At 43.5% G+C, this 20,393-nt stretch overlaps 1 protein-coding gene across 1 annotated transcript; it reads left to right on the top strand.

The window, feature by feature from the left end:
* Positions 1 to 566: 566 nt before the first annotated feature.
* On the top strand, positions 567 to 20,029 carry LOC107376305 (casein kinase I). The gene is made up of 11 exons (XM_015945337.3): positions 567 to 762; positions 5,513 to 5,630; positions 6,886 to 6,996; positions 7,226 to 7,374; positions 7,824 to 8,052; positions 12,824 to 12,994; positions 13,116 to 13,264; positions 13,349 to 13,544; positions 13,647 to 13,786; positions 19,089 to 19,152; positions 19,224 to 20,029. Exons 2-10 carry the CDS (start codon positions 5,555 to 5,557, stop codon positions 19,119 to 19,121), a joined length of 1,254 nt encoding a protein of 417 aa, XP_015800823.1. The 5' UTR covers positions 567 to 762; positions 5,513 to 5,554; the 3' UTR covers positions 19,122 to 19,152; positions 19,224 to 20,029.
* The last annotated feature ends 364 nt before the right edge of the window (positions 20,030 to 20,393 follow it).

Raw genomic sequence — 20,393 nt, forward strand, 5'->3', positions numbered from 1 at the left:
TTCCTTCCAAAATAACTGAAACATTAGACTCCTGGGATTTTCTTACTGTAAAATTCTCACTATATTCTTACATACTGCACCTTTAAGAGAGAGAATAGTTTTCACCTTTGGCTGTTGCAGAAGTATGTCAAGGAAACCAAAAGGTTAAAAGCTTTCTCTGTTTTGCAAAAAAAGAATGTGAAGAATGAAGACTGCTGAACTGTTGTTGTTCTGATGTAAATCCTTATTGAAATTGTGTGAGAATAGTCCAATAGAAACTGTTATAGTTGGTAATTTATGAAGTTCTTCCAAATGAACTGACAGTGGCTGGTTCCACATAAACACAAGTAATTAATACAACACAATTTTGCTTGCTATACTATGCCACTCAATAATCATTTTAATAATGACGATAAGTAAAGGGGGATTTAATTAATAGTCTGATTGTGAAGCTGAGAACATATTTCGATGTGACGTTCCCTTTTAATGACACCGTCCTTGACATCCAGGAGAGTGACATCATCGACGCTGTGAACACGCACGTTGTTAAGTAACGAGAGAGGGCGGGGACAAAGGCATACTCGTGTGGAGAACGGCAGTCGGTGCAGCTGGAGCTTCTCGGGGACTGTCGACAGGGAGCGCAACCGAAGTCGGAGCTTAGAGCTGGGGGTATGAGAGCTGCCAGAATCCGCTCCCATCCTCCTCTGGTCGGTTTCCAATCTGACTGACAATCACTTGATCAGAATCTCCACATCAGTAGCTTTCGGACGAACCTGATATCGGGTGAGTGTTGGGTCTGGGAACCGGCGAAACCAAGGGGGAAAAGAGGCTCGGTTCGACCGAGACGGAGTCTCCTATTCACGGCTTATATGAGAGCGGGGGGAGGGGGCGAGTAGTACTACTGGCAATCTACATGGGCTAGTTTATTATATAAAAGGGCGCGGTTGTTAACGAAATAAAACACTTGGCTTAATTTAACGTAGAAAAGCAAAGCTTTTATTTTATTATTGAAACTGTTTATAGTCCGGTACGCGTCACTGTTCAGATATCTCCTAGCTTACTCGTAGCAGCTAACTTGGGTTAATCTGTTTAAGTAAAAACGCATGTAGATTGAACAGCTTTTTAAATGTTTTTGTTTCGTTTGTTGCTGCTAAAAATTAAGCTGGAAGATTCTTATTTACTTCAACCGAACGACGCACGTCAATCCAGTTCCGCTTTTCCGTGAGAATAATTTACGTCAGCGAGGAGTGCTCAGTGCACAGAACATCGAATGTGTAGCACACTAGTATTTTTGTGTGACAGCTGAGAGAGGCGTTAACAGTTTCTACTGATTGCGAATTGTGTTTTGTGCTTGGCCGAGAGGTTCCGTCCCATGGCTGCTCCAAACGCACAAGTCTTTCTAAACACTGAAACGTTTAATTTCACTCTTCATGCCGTCTCTGTGAGATCGTGGTATATCTTCTTGGAACATCATGTCTCCGCAGCTACTATTAGGAGTCCCCTTAACCAACAGATGTGTACTGTACCATGTTGACCAATCCACTCTGCTGTAGACGATTACTACCGTAGCAGCACATGTTGTTTTCCCGAGTGCAGTGTGACAGGCTAATTCCCCCTTGCTTCATGTTACATAGGCCGGCTCAGAATCGCCACATTTGCCTCAAAGCTGTTCACTTCGTACATTAAACCACAGGATCTTTATCAGATTGATTGTGAGAATGAACACACAAACCACAGTCTTGTCAAGGGTGCTGGTGAGCTTTTTGTGTCACTGTCCTTGTACTAAACAATCAATCACTCACTGTTTAGCCTTGTGCTGCGACCAGATTCAGGGATTCACGTGAGGCTGATGCTTGGTGTGATGAACTCTTAACTCTTTATTAACCCAGATTCACCTGCATCTGTCATGTCTACAAGGCTGACCTGTCCTCTTCAGGTTGAGTAGTTCATTATGACTAAAAGATGGGCGTGCAACCTGCAGCTCTGGAGTCCAATGTGGCTCCTTACTTGGGTGGCTGCTTGTAACTTGACCAAATAAGATATAAACCTGAATATCACTTTTAAGGAGATGGTTGGAAAATGTAGTTTTAACTGTTTTCCTTTCCAGATCTTTGAAACAAGAGCTTGAGATTTGTACAACATGACATCACCAATAGTATAAGTAGGGTGCTTCCTATCATTTCAGTTTTAGAATTAAAACATCTTCAGCCTCCTTCAAAATGTCTTAAATGTGGTCATCAGTTTTTCTGGTGATGAGCTACAACGCAGCCACAGCTGCCCTGGGGAGTTCAGACAGAAGCAATGCTGTCAAGCATTGGCACCACGGGTCACTCCGACAACCACTAGCACGCAGCGCAGGTTTCGTCTGTTGTTCAGGGACGCAATGACTGCGACAGAGGGGGCTCAAACCTGCAACCCTCCAGTTACAAGGCAGACACTTGACTCCTCTGCTACCGTCAGTAAATTCTATATTTTGTTAGTTCATTCCCTTCTTTGTTTATGCTGCTGATTTGACATTTAAGTTGGTCCATTTGTACAATCATAAACAGTCATTTTCACTTATTTGAACAAAACTGAAGTAAAAACAGAAGGAAAATTTGCGCAACTATTAGAAGTCTCAAAATCAAAACCCTTTTCTCAAAAAAAGCAGCAGAACATGGGATAACAGGACCAGTCGGCTAGCTCCTCTTATACCAAAGAGAGAAATGTGATAATTTGAAGGTGTGGAACACTGAAATATAATTTTTAAATGATAATTTCTGGTTATAACGGGTCACTCTGAGTTTTTCATGAAGGCTGAACATGAAAATAGTCTCCTACACTGATCTCCTGCATTAGCTTCTGATAGAAAACAGACGGTGAAACTCTAGGATTAGAAAATCCTGACAGATCTACGTCACACTGTCGCTTAACATTCATGGACTCACCCATCTTGGCTCACGACGGGAAAAGCTGTTGTTGGTTTAGCGTCCAGGAAACAGCAGAGAACGTCTAAGCTAGTAGAAGCTAACCATAAGCATTAGCAGCTCCACCAAATAGCAGAACTTCTCCAGGCTTTTGTTATTTGTGGAGATAAAACATCAACATTGCAAAGCAGTCGGTAGTAGAGTCGTGTTGCAGTTAGCCAATCAGAAGAGGGGTGTCCGAATATCAGGAAATAAGACTCCAATTCCTGTCGTCTGAAGCTCAAGTCTGATGCGGCTCACTCCTACTTCCTGAAACTGGTGCACCGGAGCTTTGTTTCCCCTGAGTACAACTTACAAAGCATTCATTCCTATGAGAGACCACTGCAGGTTAGAGATGTGAGAAAATATTGAAATGGCAATATATCACTATATATTTTTCTTGCGATATTATATAGATATTCAAAAGCCATGTATAGAGTTTGTGGAAGAATTGACATGCAAACATTTGTTTTATTATCTTTTGGTGCAATTCAAACACAGGCCACTAGTTGGCAGCAGTGTGCAGTGGGTTTTGTTTCCACCACTAAAATGTAAATTCCTCTGTTATGGTTCAGATACCTCATGTTAAACATGTTTGGATTGTTTATTGAATTTTCCTACAATAATTTCAGTCTAAAAAAATCGCTAATATCATCTGGCTGAATGTGTTGCATAACATCGTGATTCGTATCGTATCACCAGAATTTCACCAATAGTCATCCCTAATGCAGATGTATTGATTAAATGAGTGAGCCACACCTTTAACTCATTCACAGGCAGCTGTTTCCTGATCGGTAAAGCCCTTCGCTGCCAGCGTTTCTCACTGTTTTTACAGTTTTTTTTTTTTAAAGAGTCACAGAACGTTGCGCGCTAGGATGATGTTGACGCTAAAACAACCAAAACAAAGCGTAGACTCACCTCTTACATCAGGAAAAATCTGCGAGTATCGAGCGTTATCCGTTCTTTCCTAATCCATTGTTGAATTGTGATTGGCAAAAGCTTTTCCGCTTCGCGCTTCACTTTTATTTTTTTTAACAGCAGCGTCCCAAAACGATCTAACACATGGATGTTCTGCTTCCTGATCACGTGACATGTGACGTATGCGGATGAAGATCGGCTTCAGAGCCGAGATGTTTGTTCTCACGGTGCGGGGGCTCGTCCGACGCCCACAGTAAAAAAAAAAAAAGCAAATGACGACTCGTCATTGGCAGTGAATGAGTTAAACGCTTTGTAACTCAGTTTTCTTGTTGGTTATTTAAACCACATAAACCCACAACTGCATGAACATGCTTGTTTCGTTTTAGCATTAATGTGCAACCTAATGCTTTTTTCTGGGCTACTAATCTTATTTGACCACATTTCTACCAATATGAGAAGAACAGAATTGGCTTTGCCTAGTTCTGAACAAGAAAGTGTTTTATTGATATATTTTTTTGTAGGACAGTATAGTTTATTCCTTTTGCCTAACATTTATAAACTTAAAGAAATCTTCCCATTGTAGCACAAACTCTAAAAGGGTCAAGCAGATAGCAGTGATGTTGTTCTAATTTAATTTAGTAGAAGAGATGGTAAACGTGTCTTGACTTTTGTAGAGCTCTGTTCTGGGACCTTCATCTTATCTGTTTCATCTGAAATGAATTCTGCTTAGGAAGTCTCAAAGGAAGTTGTGCACCACACGAGCAAGAATTTATGCTGACGACACAAAAAGGATTATTTCTGCTCACTTACGTTGGAGACGAAAGTGAGCTTGTTTCACAGCGCTGAATCAAAACTTGTTGTTTTTAAGGGGCGTAGATTCAGCCATTTCTTCAAAAACTTTCTCCGATTGGTGAAGACGGGTCAGTATCTGCATTGTGAGCTAATGTAGAAGCTAAGTCCAACTGTGGGTTCTGGGCCTGGTCCCAGACAAAGGTCCATTGTTGCTGCAGAGGGTACATTTTGTTGACAGTCCCAAGTAAGTGTTGGGTAAACCAGCATCTAATAAATGTTCCTCTGCAGCCCTTTGAAGTAAATTTCACAGAATAGTCTCTTTGGCAGTGCCAGCCCGGAGCAGCAGAGCTTAGTCTTTGCAGTGGCTGCTCAATGTGGCGTGTGAGAACGAGCGCTAAATAAGTGATGATCCTACTCAGTCACATGCAGCTCAGCTCCAAATGTATTTCTTTTCCTCGTGTGACCCAAGTGCATGCACTCGTACAGCAATAGTCTCCTTCTCAGTCCAGCTCCACGTGCAAACTGATGTCTGCCCTCATTTTACTGGATTTCTCACTCCTCCCGTTCCTGATTCTGCTGAACTGGGAGTCTTTGCCCTCCCATCTCTCGGCTACTCAACAAATCTCAGTTTGGGTTTCTGGAGACCAGACAGCTGTTTTGTGAGCATCTAGCAGGATGCATCCTCTCTAATTTCCCTCTGGGATTAATAAAGTATATTTGAATTGAATTGAATGACGTGGTCAGTGTTACAGATTAATTTTGCATCATTGGGAATCTTTTTTAATATATTTATGCAGGAGATCACTCTTAAGTTTCAGTTTATTACTTAATGTGATAAAAGATAATAAACCATGGTGGGTTTTGTTGTTTTCTCTTAGATCTGCGTTGTTTGTTGATGACAGCAACACCTTGTTGTAACCATGGAGTTGAGAGTGGGAAACAAATACCGACTGGGGCGAAAAATAGGGAGTGGCTCCTTTGGCGACATTTATCTTGGTGAGTTTCTGTTTGCTCTGTTCTCTCACTGTTCCTCCCTCCTAAATGTAGCAAGTCTCCCTTTTCATCCCAGCTCTGCGACTTGTTCATTTCACTAAAGCTGACTACCTGTGTAGTAAACTTGACTCTCCTCACTTTCAAGTAGGGCTGCACGATATTAGGAAAACCTGTGATATGCGATAACAGTGATTAATATTGCATTGACAATATTACTTGCGATAAAATTAAAACTTAATTCTGGAACAAAAATAATTAAAAAAAATCATTAAAATGACAAAAGCAAAAGATGTGAGGAAAGGGAAAAAGAAAATCGTCGTCTTCCTCCGCTTATCCGGGTCGCGGGGGCAGCATCCCAACTAGGGAGCTCCAGACCGTCCCTCTCCACCAGCTCCTCCGGCAGGACCCCAAGGCGTTCTCAGACCAGATTGGAGATGTAACCTCTCCAACGTGTCCTGGGTCGACCCGGGGGCCTCCTGCCGGCAGGACATGCCCGAAACACCTCCCCAGGGAGCTGACCAGATGCCCAAACCACCTCAACTGACTCCTTTCGATCCGGAGGAGCAGCGGTTCTACTCCGAGTCCCTCCCTAATGTCCGAGCTCTTCACCCTATCTCTAAGGCTGAGCCCGGCCACCCTACGGAGGAAACTCATTTCGGCCGCTTGTATCCGCGATCTCGTTCGTTCGGTCATTACCCAAAGCTCATGACCATAGGTGAGGATTGGGACGTAGATCGATCGGTAAATCGAGAGCCTGGCTTTCTGGCTCAGCTCCCTCTTCCCCACGACAGATCGGCTCAGCGTCCGAATCACTGCAGACGCCGAACCAATCCGCCTGTCGATCTCCCGATCCCTCCTACCCTCACTCGTGAACAAGACCCCGAGATACTTAAACTCCTCCACTTGATGTAGGACCTCTCTCCCAACCCGGAGTTGGCAAGCCACCCTTTTCCGGTTGAGAACCATGCTCTCAGATTTGGAGGTGCTGAAAAAGAAAATGAACAAGAAAAGACAATCAGTAGATCCCGGGAAAAGCAGAATCAGCAGAAAGAGCAGAACAAAGCTAACTCAGGCGATTGGTATAGCAAACATTTGAGCTGACCATTCATTGCGACATTAGTCTGTTCTTTGCGATATGCATATTGTGCATGCTGATATCGCGATAACGATATATTAACGATATATTGTGCAGCCCTACTTTCAAACATCATCAGCCATGCTTCTCTTACAGCTGTGATTATTCATCTGTGTGTCCCAGGTGCCAACATTGCCACTGGTGAGGAAGTTGCCATCAAGCTAGAATGTGTGAAAACCAAACACCCACAGCTGCACATCGAAAGCAAGTTCTACAAGATGATGCAAGGTGGAGGTAAGAAAATGCTTTTCTGATTCTTCTGAAGTCTTTTATTTTTTTTAATTTATTTTCCAGATTTAGTCCTGACTGGATAGGAGATGTAAATATCCCACCAAACTCCTTCAAAACAAAAGCCGTCTTGGGCGGTGGACCTGATAATGCCACCACAGGCGTGTTTGTAGGATTTGCTCTTTTTCAAACTGGTTTACATATCTAACATTTATTAAAACTTTGTTTTGCTTAGTGGGTATTCCATCAATAAAGTGGTGTGGTGCAGAGGGAGACTACAACGTCATGGTCATGGAGCTGCTCGGTCCGAGTCTGGAGGACCTTTTCAACTTCTGCTCCAGGAAGTTCAGCCTAAAGACCGTCCTGCTCCTGGCGGACCAGATGGTATGACCCAGACCTCTCTTTAGAGTAACAGTCAGTTTTACTGTTCTTTTTCTGTTTTACAATAAAAACAGACACAAAAATAATCTCTCTGCTCTCTTCCTGAACGTTGTTTTAGAAACAACTGTCTCCTTAAGGATTAGGTCGTGTAATGGTCCGCTTCATTTGTTGGTGTGTTCCGTGACGCTGATACAGCTTTGGTCTGTGTTGATGTAGATGCTTCATGCTGTGGTCTTTGTGTTAACTTAGCCAAGGTTTCAACCCCTTCTTCTGGATTTTACTCCACTTTTCAGCTGTAGGTCCTGACTGCCTTCTCCTCATATGTCCTGTTGCCCCTCTGTGTTGATTAGCTCAAGTCATTGGGGCAGTTAAATCAGCTGAGTGACAGACAGCGAGGTCTTTCCTGTGTACTGTTTAATTTCATGTGTGTTCGTTGTTTGACCCTGCTCCAGATCAGTCGCATCGAGTACATCCACTCCAAGAATTTCATCCATCGAGATGTAAAGCCAGATAACTTTTTAATGGGGCTCGGCAAGAAGGGCAACCTGGTGTACATCATCGACTTTGGCCTGGCCAAGAAGTACCGCGATGCCCGCACACACCAGCACATCCCCTACAGGGAGAACAAGAACCTGACTGGAACTGCCCGCTACGCTTCCATCAACACACATCTTGGAATTGGTGAGACTGACTAAAGAACACATGGCTGAGGAGCTCAAGCTCTAAAACAGTCATTTAAACGAGTAAAGGAATGTCTAGCATGTTTTTTGTCCAGTCAATCATTTCGTACATCTAGTTGTCAAAACCCACCTCTGAAAGCTATAAAGTAAAAGTCCCACTAGTTGGTTTATTATTTTATCATGATTAGGGTTGTCACGGTAACCGGTGTAGCGGTAAACCCCGGTTAAAAAAGTTGACAATAATAATAACAGTCTTGTTTTTAAAAAAACTATTATCTCTGTGGATTACCGTGGCTGCGGTGTAGGCGCGGTGACCCTTACCAGCCACCGTATCATCTGCTGAAGTTGCCGGCGGCACATGCGCACTTTGTTGTTTACAACCAGAACTTTCTTGAAGTTAAAGCTGAAATAATGGCCAAAGGAGGAGACGGCAGCGCTCAGGTCATTTATTATCCCTCAAAGAAGACAAAGTGGGAAGTACGGGCATTTTTTGGAAATCTGAAGAATGCCGAGGGACAGTTTATAGAAGACTGCTATCCTGTTTGCAGCACGTGCAGAAAAAGTGTCTGTGAAAGGCAGCAACGCTTCAGATTAGAGCCCTGCACGGGCCTAAAATCTGAGCCCGTGTCCGGCCCGGCCTGAGGGGGTGGAGCCCCAGCCCGACCCGGTCCGAAAAGGTTTTCAGGATTCTCTGGCCCAACCCGAGCCCAAGCCTGACTTTTTTTTTTAACCAACTAAATGAAAACAAAGTGCGTCAATCCTGACCAATGTGTTAAAAGACGTGCAGGATCCGATCAATTTGTTTTTCCCTCATTTACCGTCACGGAGATAACGGCACAGGCTCTGGTGTTAATCAAGTTAAATTTTTATCTCTTTCCAACAATTTTCACAAGAAAACAAAACAGCAGGGCTTGTGTTGACCGGATAGTTCCCGTATTTGACCGTTTATTTTGACGGAGAAAGAATAGAAAGAATTACCCCGACGAATGCAGACGACCTGACATTTTATTCATTACACACATCGCAGATGTAGCTAAATCACTCAAGAAAAGATTCCCATCTGAACATCTGAGCTGCTCAGCGCAGCTCGCTGTCAGCGCATATGTACACAGCGAGCTGAAGTTGTGGAGATTGGCTTGGAGCGCGTCGCAGAACCAGAGCGCATTCGGGAAGATTCCTCCCACTGAATCAGAATCAGAATAAGCTTTATTGCCAGTGCTCCAGCGACCCAGAGCATAGGAACTTGACTCCGCAAACACAACCTGACCAAGGTTAAACACACACACGTGTAGACAAAAACAGGTACAGGCAGTCACGAGAGCAGCCAGAACGGCGCTCATTTCAGGGCTTTCAGGGCCACTATATTGCCCAAAATTGATACCACACCACTTAATCAATCAATCAACTTTATTAACAGACTCGGGATCCAAAATACACTATAACAACAATAGCAACGAATAAGAGAGGGAAAAAAAACCCCGAATACAAATTATTCGAAGTAGATGGCTATACCAGCGATGCCACAATTCTGACTGAAAACGAATAGTGCTACTGTCGACATTAGTCAGGCACTTAATGATTATATTTCACACTGGTTTAGCCAAAAGATAAACCTATACATCAGAATCCTTAAAGTTGCATGAAATGTATTTATCCCCATAGAAACAAACAAGTGGCTTGCACTTTCCCAACGAGGTCTCTTTAGTAAAACTCTTAAGACAATCATTATATGCTACATGAAGTCGTCGAAGGCTTGATTGTTTGTAGCAGGACCACAGGTGTGCCATATATAACTGAGTACAGTATACTTTTAAAGAGTATCTTTTTCACTACATTAGAGCACACACTAAACCTACGAATCAGCATATTTGCCTGTGCGTACATGCCACGGCATTGTCGATCAATATAGTCATCATCAGCCAAGTCATCATTGATGGAATTCTCCAAATATTTGTATTTGCCACTCGCAGCCAAGGTTTTACCTCACAATGTGAACTGGGGAAACTGTAAACCTTTATCTTCCTTTGTTCTGCAAGTCATGATGACACTAGGATTATAATTGTCATAATCCAGTCCATATTCCGAACAAAAATCTAAGCGTTCCTGAAGCCCCACACTACCAGGACTCAGAATGACAAGATCAACAGCACACATACGATGATTGACTAGGGTTGAACCAATCATACAGCCAGTTCTGACATTATTTAACTTCACTGACAGTTCATCCGTATACAGACTGAAAAGCACAGGCGAGAGAACCCCACCTTGCTTCACCCCATTGGTAGGATCAAAAGGATTCTAAGAATGTACTTGGGTACCCCTTGCTGATGCATTTTAATAAATAGCTTTAGATGGTTGACTCGATCAAATGCTTAAGACTCATAAAAAAGCATAGTAGCACAGAGGAGTTACCTCTTTTAAACTTTCTGATTATTTCTTTTGAAAAAAATATGCATAGATCCGTGCTGTGTTTTGGTTTAAATCCAAATTGGTTATCAGTAGAATGGGTGAAATCCTTTAACCTACAGAGCAATACTTTTTCCAGAACCTTAGACACAATGCTTGCCAGAGCAATGGGCTTGTAATTATCCATGCTTCCTACTCTACCTGCTTTTTCCCTTATAACTGGGACTAAAATGACAGACATAGGTGCATCCGGCAAAATGCCATGGGTCAAACAGCTGGTGAAACGGATAGCCAGGAGAAGGGATAGCCTACCCCCGGTTTCACACTGCAAGCATCAGCGGAACGGAACGGCGGCGAAGCCGCACCGCTTCAAATCAAATCCACTTATAGTCTATGGAGTGTTTCAGACCAGCTGCAACGCGGCAATTTCCAGGCGTATCCCAGAAGCGGCATGCCGCGCCGCTAAAGATGGGATCGAGTTCTATTTTTTCCACGAGCCACTTCTGGGACACGTCAATTTCCGCAGTTCATATAGTGCGAGACAGGAAACCACACGGTTTCAGTGTAAAATCCCCGGTTATTTTCAAAATTAAACGCAACATTGCGATGTGATCTATAACTTACGTCAGCACGTGTGACCGAACGGCTTTGTTTACCACCAGTTTCTTTCGAGAAGTGCAACGGTGCGATTCCTCGCGGGGGTTGTGATCTCTCGATGAGGAAGGTGTCGGAAGTCTTTTAGAATCTCGAGTACAGCGAGGCGCAGCGAGGAAGCCGTGCCGCGGCCAAGACTCTCCCGGTGTGAAAAGGACCTCTTTGAAGTTCGCGAGTGAGTCGCTCCGCTGCTGTTCCGTTCCGCTGCTGCTCGCAGTGTGAAACCGGGGTAAGGTTAGCATGTTTAAGATGTTCAGTATGTATTCTGTCCAGACAACAGGCTTTACTGTCCGAGAGCTCTCTACCTGCCTGATACACCTCAGATGCCATAAAACTAATACACTCGTTCTTGTTTATCTCTGTTATATTCGTCTGTTCACTGCAAATACGGTTAAATGAAGCATTATAATGTTGTTTCCGGTGCTCGACTTTATAGTCTGGTCCAGAGATTCCATCTACAGAACGTGGCAAGATGGCTTTATTACTGTTAAGGTCTCGGACCTCTTTCCAGATCTGTAATTGTGAAGTAATGCACAAATTTCGACCTGTCTGAATGCTCACAGTACCAATGTTTGGGTTAGATAAACACTTGACCCTTTCTTTTCGCTTTCAAAGCTGTAGCACTTTTTATTTAGCTACATTTTGCTAACATCCACACAACAGAACTACTGACATTTCCCTAAACAAATCGCTGCTGCAGAGTTAAACTTGAGGGATTAAACTGGTTTATTCTGGTTCGCTGCAGAAGCAGGGAGCAACAGATAAACCAGCAAATAAAAAAACGACATGCAGTGAGTCATTTTCCCACACCTGGCTGGTTTTGTAAGCTGAGACTTTTGGTGCAAGTGTTTCGCTTTTAGTTTTAGTGTTCAGTTTTATTCCCAGGAACTCCAGGTCAGATTAATGGAAGTGAAAAGTCGTTTAAATGTAGTTGAACTTGTTGTTTTTTTTTTTTTTGTTTTGTTTTTTTTACCCAAGAGATGTGGAAACCTTTTTGGAGTTGATCATATTTCCTGTTTGGCTTGGATCTAAAGGACACAGTGTACAGTTCTGATTGGGTAGTGAAGAAAGCAGCTGACAGATCCAAATCATCACTTAGGCCAAGGGCTTTTATTAGTACTCTGGATTGTTACTCTAACTGCAACACGCAAATGTAAGTACTTGTACTTGGTATCAGTAAAACTTGGTGCCTGAAATTGTGTACGCTGTTGAGATTTGACAAACGGCTTCTAAACATAATGAGATTATTTTTTTCAATGCTGGCATAAAATGTGACGGGCTTAATGACGACCGATCTTATTCTGCATGTGGACTTGTGTTAATCCATCAGGCTCACTGACAGCTGCCATTTCTGCATCATGCTGAATAGGACTGATGGATATTTTCTGTAAAACTCACCTGTTGCCTGATTGTTTACCTCGGAGCACGTAGAGTCTCTACATTCTCTGATGACGACTTTTAGATGTATTTTAAAGCAGAAAATTGCATCGTAGCTCAGATCTCTTCAGTTTGTTGCAGCTTAATTAAGTTACTCCAAATGGATTTAGGATTGATTCTTTTCTGTCTGTCTGGTCTGGTCTTTCTACTCATGAAAGCCTGTTGAGGACAAGTGTCTGGTCACAAGGATAAATTGGATCAAACGTGTGCGCGGGTGTGTGCTTATATGTTAAACTGACCAGATTTCTTAAACACTCCATCCTTTGTGTTCACAGAGCAGTCGAGACGTGACGACTTGGAGTCTCTCGGCTACGTCCTCATGTACTTCAACCTGGGCTCCCTCCCCTGGCAGGGCCTCAAGGCTGCTACCAAGAGACAGAAGTACGAGCGAATCAGCGAAAAGAAAATGTCGACGCCCATCGAAGTTCTCTGCAAAGGATACCCTTGTAAGTGCCTTCAGGGTGAACACTGGCCTCTAAAATCATTCAGATACTGTAATTAGCTTCATCTGAGCTACAGCTGTGTACATAAAACAATCTAAAATTAAATATTTATGTTTTCTTCCAGCGGAGTTCTCCACATACCTGAATTTTTGTCGCTCATTGCGTTTTGACGACAAACCAGACTACTCTTACCTACGGCAACTTTTCAGGAATCTGTTCCACCGACAGGGATTCTCCTACGACTACGTCTTTGACTGGAATATGCTCAAATTTGTAAGTCAACTTTCAAACTTTTGGCTGTGGTTTTAAGAAGTATGTGGTGACGAGTCCAGATTCAGGGCCGATCTGATCTTTCAGGGCGCCAGTCGGACTGCTGAGGATGGCGATCGTGAGAGGAGAACAGGAGACGAGCGGGACGAACGGATTGGAGGAGCACCGAGGGGGTCTGCACCAAGGGGCCTCCCTTCAGGTCCCACCCCAGGAGCCCCAAACAGGGTCAGAAATGGACCAGAGCAAGCCATCTCTAACCCAGCATCGCGAGTTCAGCAGTCTGGTGAGTCCTCGGTGGAATTCTCTTTTACCATAACTGATGACAGAATAATACTTTAGGGCTTAAAATGGTTTCCTTGAATATCAGATTTGTTCTTTGTTTCAGGTAACACATCACCTCGTGCAATTTCTCGTGCAGAGCGGGAAAGGAAGGTGAGCATGCGTTTACACCGTGGGGCTCCCGCCAACGTGTCCTCCTCGGATCTCACAGCCCGTCAGGATCAGTCGAGGATCTCCACGTCACAAGTGAGTAAACGGCACTAGTGGCAGCCTGCAGCAGATCGACAAGAAATAACTTTAATAGTAACTTATCAGTCAGGATTTTAGAGTTGAAGTCATCACCCAGACCCTTAATGCCATTTAAAAAATGTTTTTGTTCCAAGCTTATCAGCGAGGCACAGATTCTGTTTTTGAGGGGCCAATGTCAGTTTCTGATTCATATGTTTATGTATTTAGCAGACGCTTTTGTCCAAAGCGACTTACAAGTGATAATCGGCATGTTGCCCTTGAGGCTAACAACAACAATAACAACAACTTGACATCAGTCATGGAGAGTAGGGAACAAAGGAGTGGACGGTAGAGAGGGGGACGGGTGCAGGGAAGGCGCTAGTTAAGAAGATGCTCTCTGAAGAGCAGGGTCTTCAGGAGATTCTTGAAAATTGAAAAGGAAGCCCCTGTTCTGGTAGTGCTTGGAAGGTCATTCCACATTTGTGGAACGATGCATGAGAAGATTCTGGATTGTCCTGAGCGTGGTGTAGGCACTGCTAGACGACGATCCTGTGATGACCGGAGCGGCCGGGCCGAGACGTAAGCCTTTGCAAGAGGATTCAGGTAGATGGGAGCCGTACCATCTCGGACTTTGTATGCTAGTGTTAGCAATTTGAATTTGATGCGTGCTGCTAGCGGTAGCCAGTGGAGCTCAATGAACAGAGGGGTGACGTGTGCTCTTTTTGGCTGATTGAAGACCAGACGCGCCGCTGCGTTCTGGACCATTTGAAGAGGTCTCACAGTACAGGCTGGAAGACCAGTTAGAAGGGCATTGCAGTAATCGAGGCGGGAGATGACAGTAGACTGCACCAGGAGCTGGGTGGCATGTTGTGTTAGGTATGGTCTGATCTTTCGTATGTTATACAGCGTAAAGCGGCATAAACAATCAACAGAGGCAACATGATCTTTAAAGGTCAGGTGTTCATCAATCACAGCACCCAGATTTCAGACTGCCTTTGAAGGAGCCAGAGATAGGAAGTCATTCTGGATTGAGATATTGTGTTGTATGGATGGTTTTGCTGGGATGACGAGTAGTTCAGTTTTAGAGGGACTGAGTTGGAGATGGTGGGATTTCATCCATTTTGATATGTCAGAGAGACAGTTTGATATTCGTGCAGAGTAGGGCTGGGGGTAAACGATTATTTTTAAAACGATTATTCTGACGATTATTTTATCGAATAGTCGACTATTCTAATGACTATTTAGAAAACTAATCTAATGATTATTTTTCTATTGCACAATTAACAAAAACCAGAAAATCTCAAATAAATTCCTCAAAAAAAATTGATAAATTGTTACTGTAAGAGAATAAACACTACAGGCCTTCCATTTTGTATACCACTGCGTTTATTGTGTTGGTTGGTTATGTTCTGGTGACGTGTAGAACTTGGGAGAGCAGGCTGCTGCCTGAGAGGTGGTAGAAGATGGAGTGTCTCCACGCTGCTTTGTTTTGGTCACTTATGTGCGTGAGGCGAGTGGTCTTACGGGTTAAACCAAACTCAGGTGGTATTTTACACTAAACCGAAAACCCACAACACTCTAAATGTAATAAAAGGGAGATCTGCACCACAAAAAAGATGAACTCTAAACCAAAACGTAACAGCTTATCCCAACGCAAGAAGCTGTTAGCGAAGATGCTAACAGTAGCTTTACCAACGTTAAGTTCAAGTTACCAAGTTTAAATAAACCAAAAACACCCAGCAGCAAACAGACCAGCACGGAGGAGAGACTGCTACCACCAAAACAGCTCTCCTCATGTCTGAAAGAAGCTCCTTTATGAAGGGAGAAGCGCTCCCGGTGATTTTCTACATCTGCGGTAGAGACGGAGCAGCGCATCTGACCCCGGAAGTTGTTGTCCGTTGCCGGGAGACGAAGGGGCAAAACAGGATAATAATCTAGTAGTGGACGGACGTTGTTCCGGGTCTTCGGTATTTGGCGGAGATGTTAGTGAAGGCGGAGAAGAGGGCGAACTAGAGGAAGAACAGGCAGATTCCTCTTCTATTTACAAACTCCTGGGGATGCAACAAGTGGGTGCGGTGCGTCGACTTCCGGATCTGACGTCGACAAATTTTTAGAATCGAGCCGTCGACTTCGTCGAGGCTTCGCTACAGCCCTAGTGCAGAGACAGTGTGGTCGTCCGGTGGAAATGAGACAGACCTGGGCGTCGTCTGCATAGCATATAGTTGTTTATTTTTGTCAGCTCTGACCTGACTATACCAATTTCAGCTGATTTATCTTTATAATTAACAAACTTTTTTTTTAATGAAAATAATTAGAAAATTTTGAATCTGACAGTAAATAAAATTCATCTGTAACAGGAATAGATGCTTAGCTGTGGTGAGTTCATGGACTGAGAAATGTCAGTCTTATTGGCGCATCTCTAAAATTCATTGATTTGTTTTAACATTTTCATTTACTTGAATTTTAACAGCAATGAACACAGATTATCTAGCACATCTCTGAGAACGTTGCTCAATGGTTATTACAGCAACTTTATGCAGAAGATCGAAGTAATGGGCTCGACACACGGGAGGCGACATCGCCTCTCCATTCATTTTCAGTGAGACATGCGTGACAAAGCGATAATCGCGGGTCTCCCTCCTACTAAGCAAAACGCGAAAAATATGCGTGTGAAATTTTGCGCTCGTGCACGTGTCGTGCACAGGCGACCCAGCGACATGATCCCAGAAAGTTGAAACATTTTCAACTTTTCATCGCTGTCGCTCGGACGAGGACCAATCAACGGAGGTTTCATTCACTAACCAATAGGGTTGTCACGATACTAAAATTTCAAACTCGATTCGATACTTGAAAAAAAAACTCGAGACTCGATTTCGATACTATTTAAAAACACCCATTTATCGAACAAGTTTATTCAAAAAATAACATTCCTCAATTTATGTTACAAAAATTAAATGTTAAGAATTAAGTGTGTAAAGTGCTTAAACCTTTCAAGTATCAGCATTTTTTAAAACGTGCATACAAAAACTGGCGAAAGTTAACACTTTAAATCATGAATTGTCTCACTATATATACACTATTTGCAGAGTGATGTTTTGCTGCTTAAACTCTGTTTAAGGTGCATTTTTGTCATAAGATGTAATGCCATATGTTTTGTTCTGTACTTTTGAACAACTCTGTTGGTCAATAAAGGGAGAAAACGAATTTCTCCACAGTAGGACAAAGGTACATCTACCGGTAATCTTAATAAAAACAGATTGGCGCACGGCAGTGACGTCATTAAAAGCGCCGGTTAGATTAGCCGCAGCTAGTCTGTTCAAGCCTAGAAATCCCAGACCCGCTCCAAACGAACAGGGGAATCACGTTAATGATTCCTAACAAATCCTTTCGACATGGAGATGTTTTGGTGCAGATAATGTCTTATTTCGAGGCTGCACCATGGGTGCCCGTCCGCACCCGTTATATGGATATACGCAGACGGTGATTCGCCGATGGATCTAAATACCCCGGGGGATCCAAGTAGCACCAAAGTTGTCAGCGTGAGTAAACAAACGTACTGCATGCTATAAATTAAGTCCGGGTTGCAATAAACGGGAGTTTCCTTTAAGCACATAAGCGTGAATATACAACTACGTGTCGGACTTGGTATGCTAATTAAGTTGTGCTGTGAAGCGCCTCCCAAATTCGCTGTTTATGTTTTTGTTTATTTATTTGGCGGACAAAACTTGGATCGGAGACAACTCGCGTGGGAAATTGCAATGTAGCCATGCGGCGTCTTCTTCTGTTTGTCTGGGAGGCGGAGGCTGCTTTACGGCATCTGGCTGTCGTGCGTGTCGGTGTACTTGAAGAAGGCTGTGTATAATAGTCCATAATATCGATACCACAGGGATGGAATATCTAATTTAGATACCACTTTTAGTATCGATTTATATCTGGGTATCGATTTTTTTGACAACACTACTGACCAATGAGCGGACTGGATGCTCCGTACATCTCAGAGGAGAAGTTGATGCATGCTGTGACAGATTTCCCAGAACTGTACAATATTTCTACCAAAGAATATAGATATTCACAAAAAGGCCGTGGCATGGGTCCCTCATTAAATGATGGTATTCTCCATTTCTTTGTCTGGTTTGTAATATGGGATGAACCCATTCTCTTTTATTTTTTTATATAGTAAAATCAGAAGTAAGATTTCACATAACTCTAGCAGCACCTTGTGTTGTCGTTGTCTTCCTCCGCTTATCCGGGTCCGGGTCGCGGGGGCAGCGTCCCAGCTAGGGAGCTCCAGACCGTCCTCTCCCCGGCCACCTCCACCAGCTCCTCCGGCAGGACCCCAAGGCGTTCCCGGACCAGATTGGAGATGTAACCTCTCCATCGTGTCCTGGGTCGACCCGGGGGCCTCCAGCCGGCAGGACATGCCCGAAACACCTCCCCAGGGAGGCGTCCAGGAGGCTTCCTGACCAGATGCCCAAACCCCCTCAACTGACTCCTTTCGATCCGGAGGAGCAGCGGTTCTACTCCGAGCCCCTCCCGAATGTCCGAGCTCCTCACCCTATCTCTAAGGCTGAGCCCGGCCACCCTACGGAGGAAACTCATTTGGGCCGCTTGTATCCGCGATCTCGTTCTTTCGGTCATTACCCAAAGCTCATGACCATAGGTGAGGATTGGGACGTAGATCGACCGGTAAATCGAGAGCCTGGATCGGCTCAACGTCAGCATCACTGCTGACGCTGAACCAATCCGCCTGTCGATCTCCCGATCCCTCCTACCCTCACTTGTGAACAAGACCCCGAGATACGTAAACTTCTCCACTTGAGGTAGGACCTCTCTCCCAACCCGGAGTTGGCAGGCCACCCTTTCCCGGTCGAGGTCCCAGCACCTTGTGAAACATATCTACCGCTTTTTTTAAAACTCTAAACCGCTTAAATAACCTTAATTCCCTCCAACCTGACACAGCCAATCAAAACAACGGAAGATTCAATTTCGCCATGGAACAGAGCGCGTCGACGGCCTAGCCGCTGGCCGCGGGTTGCCTCCCGTGTGTCAGGTAATAAAAGCGACAGTGACGAATTTCACTGATCGCGGTCGTTTGCCGCCTCCCGTGTATCGAGCCATTTATGCAGAAAAAAACCTGTTTTAACTACAAACCTAATGAAAGTGCAGCTGTCACAGACGTGTCCTTTACATCTACAAACACCGACATGGACGTCTCGTTTTGAGGGTGGGAGAAACATTCAGATTGTTTGGGATTTGAGTGATGCTCCATTAACTGCAGTTGGTGCTACTTAGTAATTCTTCATCATTTTTGTGTTTACAGGTCAGCGTACCATTCGAGCACGTGGGGAAGTGAGCCTCCTCAGCTCTGCATGAACACAAAACAGGTGAGGCGAAGCGTCACCTTTTTATTCTCCAACGTTTGACACCAAATCTGACGATCTGTTTGTTGTTGCAGGGCTTGAAGGAAAACTTTGTGCTATACTCGTTTTTTTTTTCCTTTCTACTTTGGTTAATGAAAACCTTCTTGTTAATGGACCGAACATTTTTGAACAAGACATTAAACCTTTTCGAGGATTTTGGAGAATACACGAAAATATCAGCGTTCATTCTTACCCGGGCCGTCTGTTGTGAGCCACCACAGTACACAAAGCCAGCGGCAGTGCTGCACCCTGACCGTAACGTTTTCCTCACAACATTCCCTCAGTACTTCTGCAAATGTGAAGGACTTAAGGCATAAAAGGAGTAAAAAAAAAAAGGATTCAGGGTCATGCATGTTTTTATTATCAAAGGTTTCATGTCGTCTGTTTTTATTTTCCATGAAAACGCGTTGAATTGGAGTTTTATTTTATTTGTTTTTAAAAATACCAGCTTGGTAGATGCAAGAACCTGTAGATGAAGTTGAGCCATGTTGATGAAAGACTGGCTGCTAGGAGGACATTTTTATAAAGGATAAGTGATGTTTTAGACGATGTAAAGTAGCTGGTTCTTACTTGCCCTCACCTATTTTGTGACAACTTTCTGACAAAATGTAGCCATGGAACTTGTCTGAGCGTCTTACTTTGCCTGATTTGAGTTCACTTTTTTTCTTTTAACTTGAATATTTTGATGGGAAGGTAAAATATGACTGTGGATGCTCAGTGGACACACTCCCAAACCTTGAGAGAAGCTCCTCAGGAAATTCTCATCATCCTGATGTTTGACCCGAGACCACAGCTGCCCGTTTTGGCCAACAAATAAATGCAATTTTTAAGGTGTTTCTTATTCCTTTATAAATTCTTTTTTAAAGGAAAAATGGGCAGGATCTGTTGGGAATGCCATTTGGGAGGTTTTTATTCAATTTTTTTTTTGTTTACTCCAATGTAAATATTTTTTTATTATTTCAATGTAAAGCCAAATGTGGTTATTTGTTGTAAAAGTGTAAAGTAGACAAATGCATACTAATGACGAAGTAGGGTTTGGACTCAAATAATAAAACTTTGGGACAAGTTGCAGTACCAGCTGGGTCATTACACAGGTGTGGGTGTCAGTTTCTGTATGCATATTAATTTTTGCATTTTATTTATACTTTTAGTTCCTCACCGTTTTGGTATGTTTAAGGTGACATATTTGTTTAACCGCTTTGCCA

Source organism: Nothobranchius furzeri, chromosome 12 (genome assembly GCF_043380555.1).
Source record: "Nothobranchius furzeri strain GRZ-AD chromosome 12, NfurGRZ-RIMD1, whole genome shotgun sequence".
In the NCBI taxonomy this organism is placed as follows: Eukaryota; Metazoa; Chordata; class Actinopteri; order Cyprinodontiformes; family Nothobranchiidae; genus Nothobranchius; species Nothobranchius furzeri.

Excerpts from the sequence above, each read along its gene's own strand:
- LOC107376305 (XM_015945337.3), top strand. The coding sequence starts at position 5,555 with ATGGAGTTGAGAGTGGGAAACAAATACCGACTGGGGCGAAAAATAGGG. Across the intron at positions 8,053-12,823 it reads CAACACACATCTTGGAATTG|AGCAGTCGAGACGTGACGAC; the intron begins GTGAGACTGACT and ends TTGTGTTCACAG. Across the intron at positions 13,787-19,088 it reads CGAGGATCTCCACGTCACAA|GTCAGCGTACCATTCGAGCA; the intron begins GTGAGTAAACGG and ends TTGTGTTTACAG.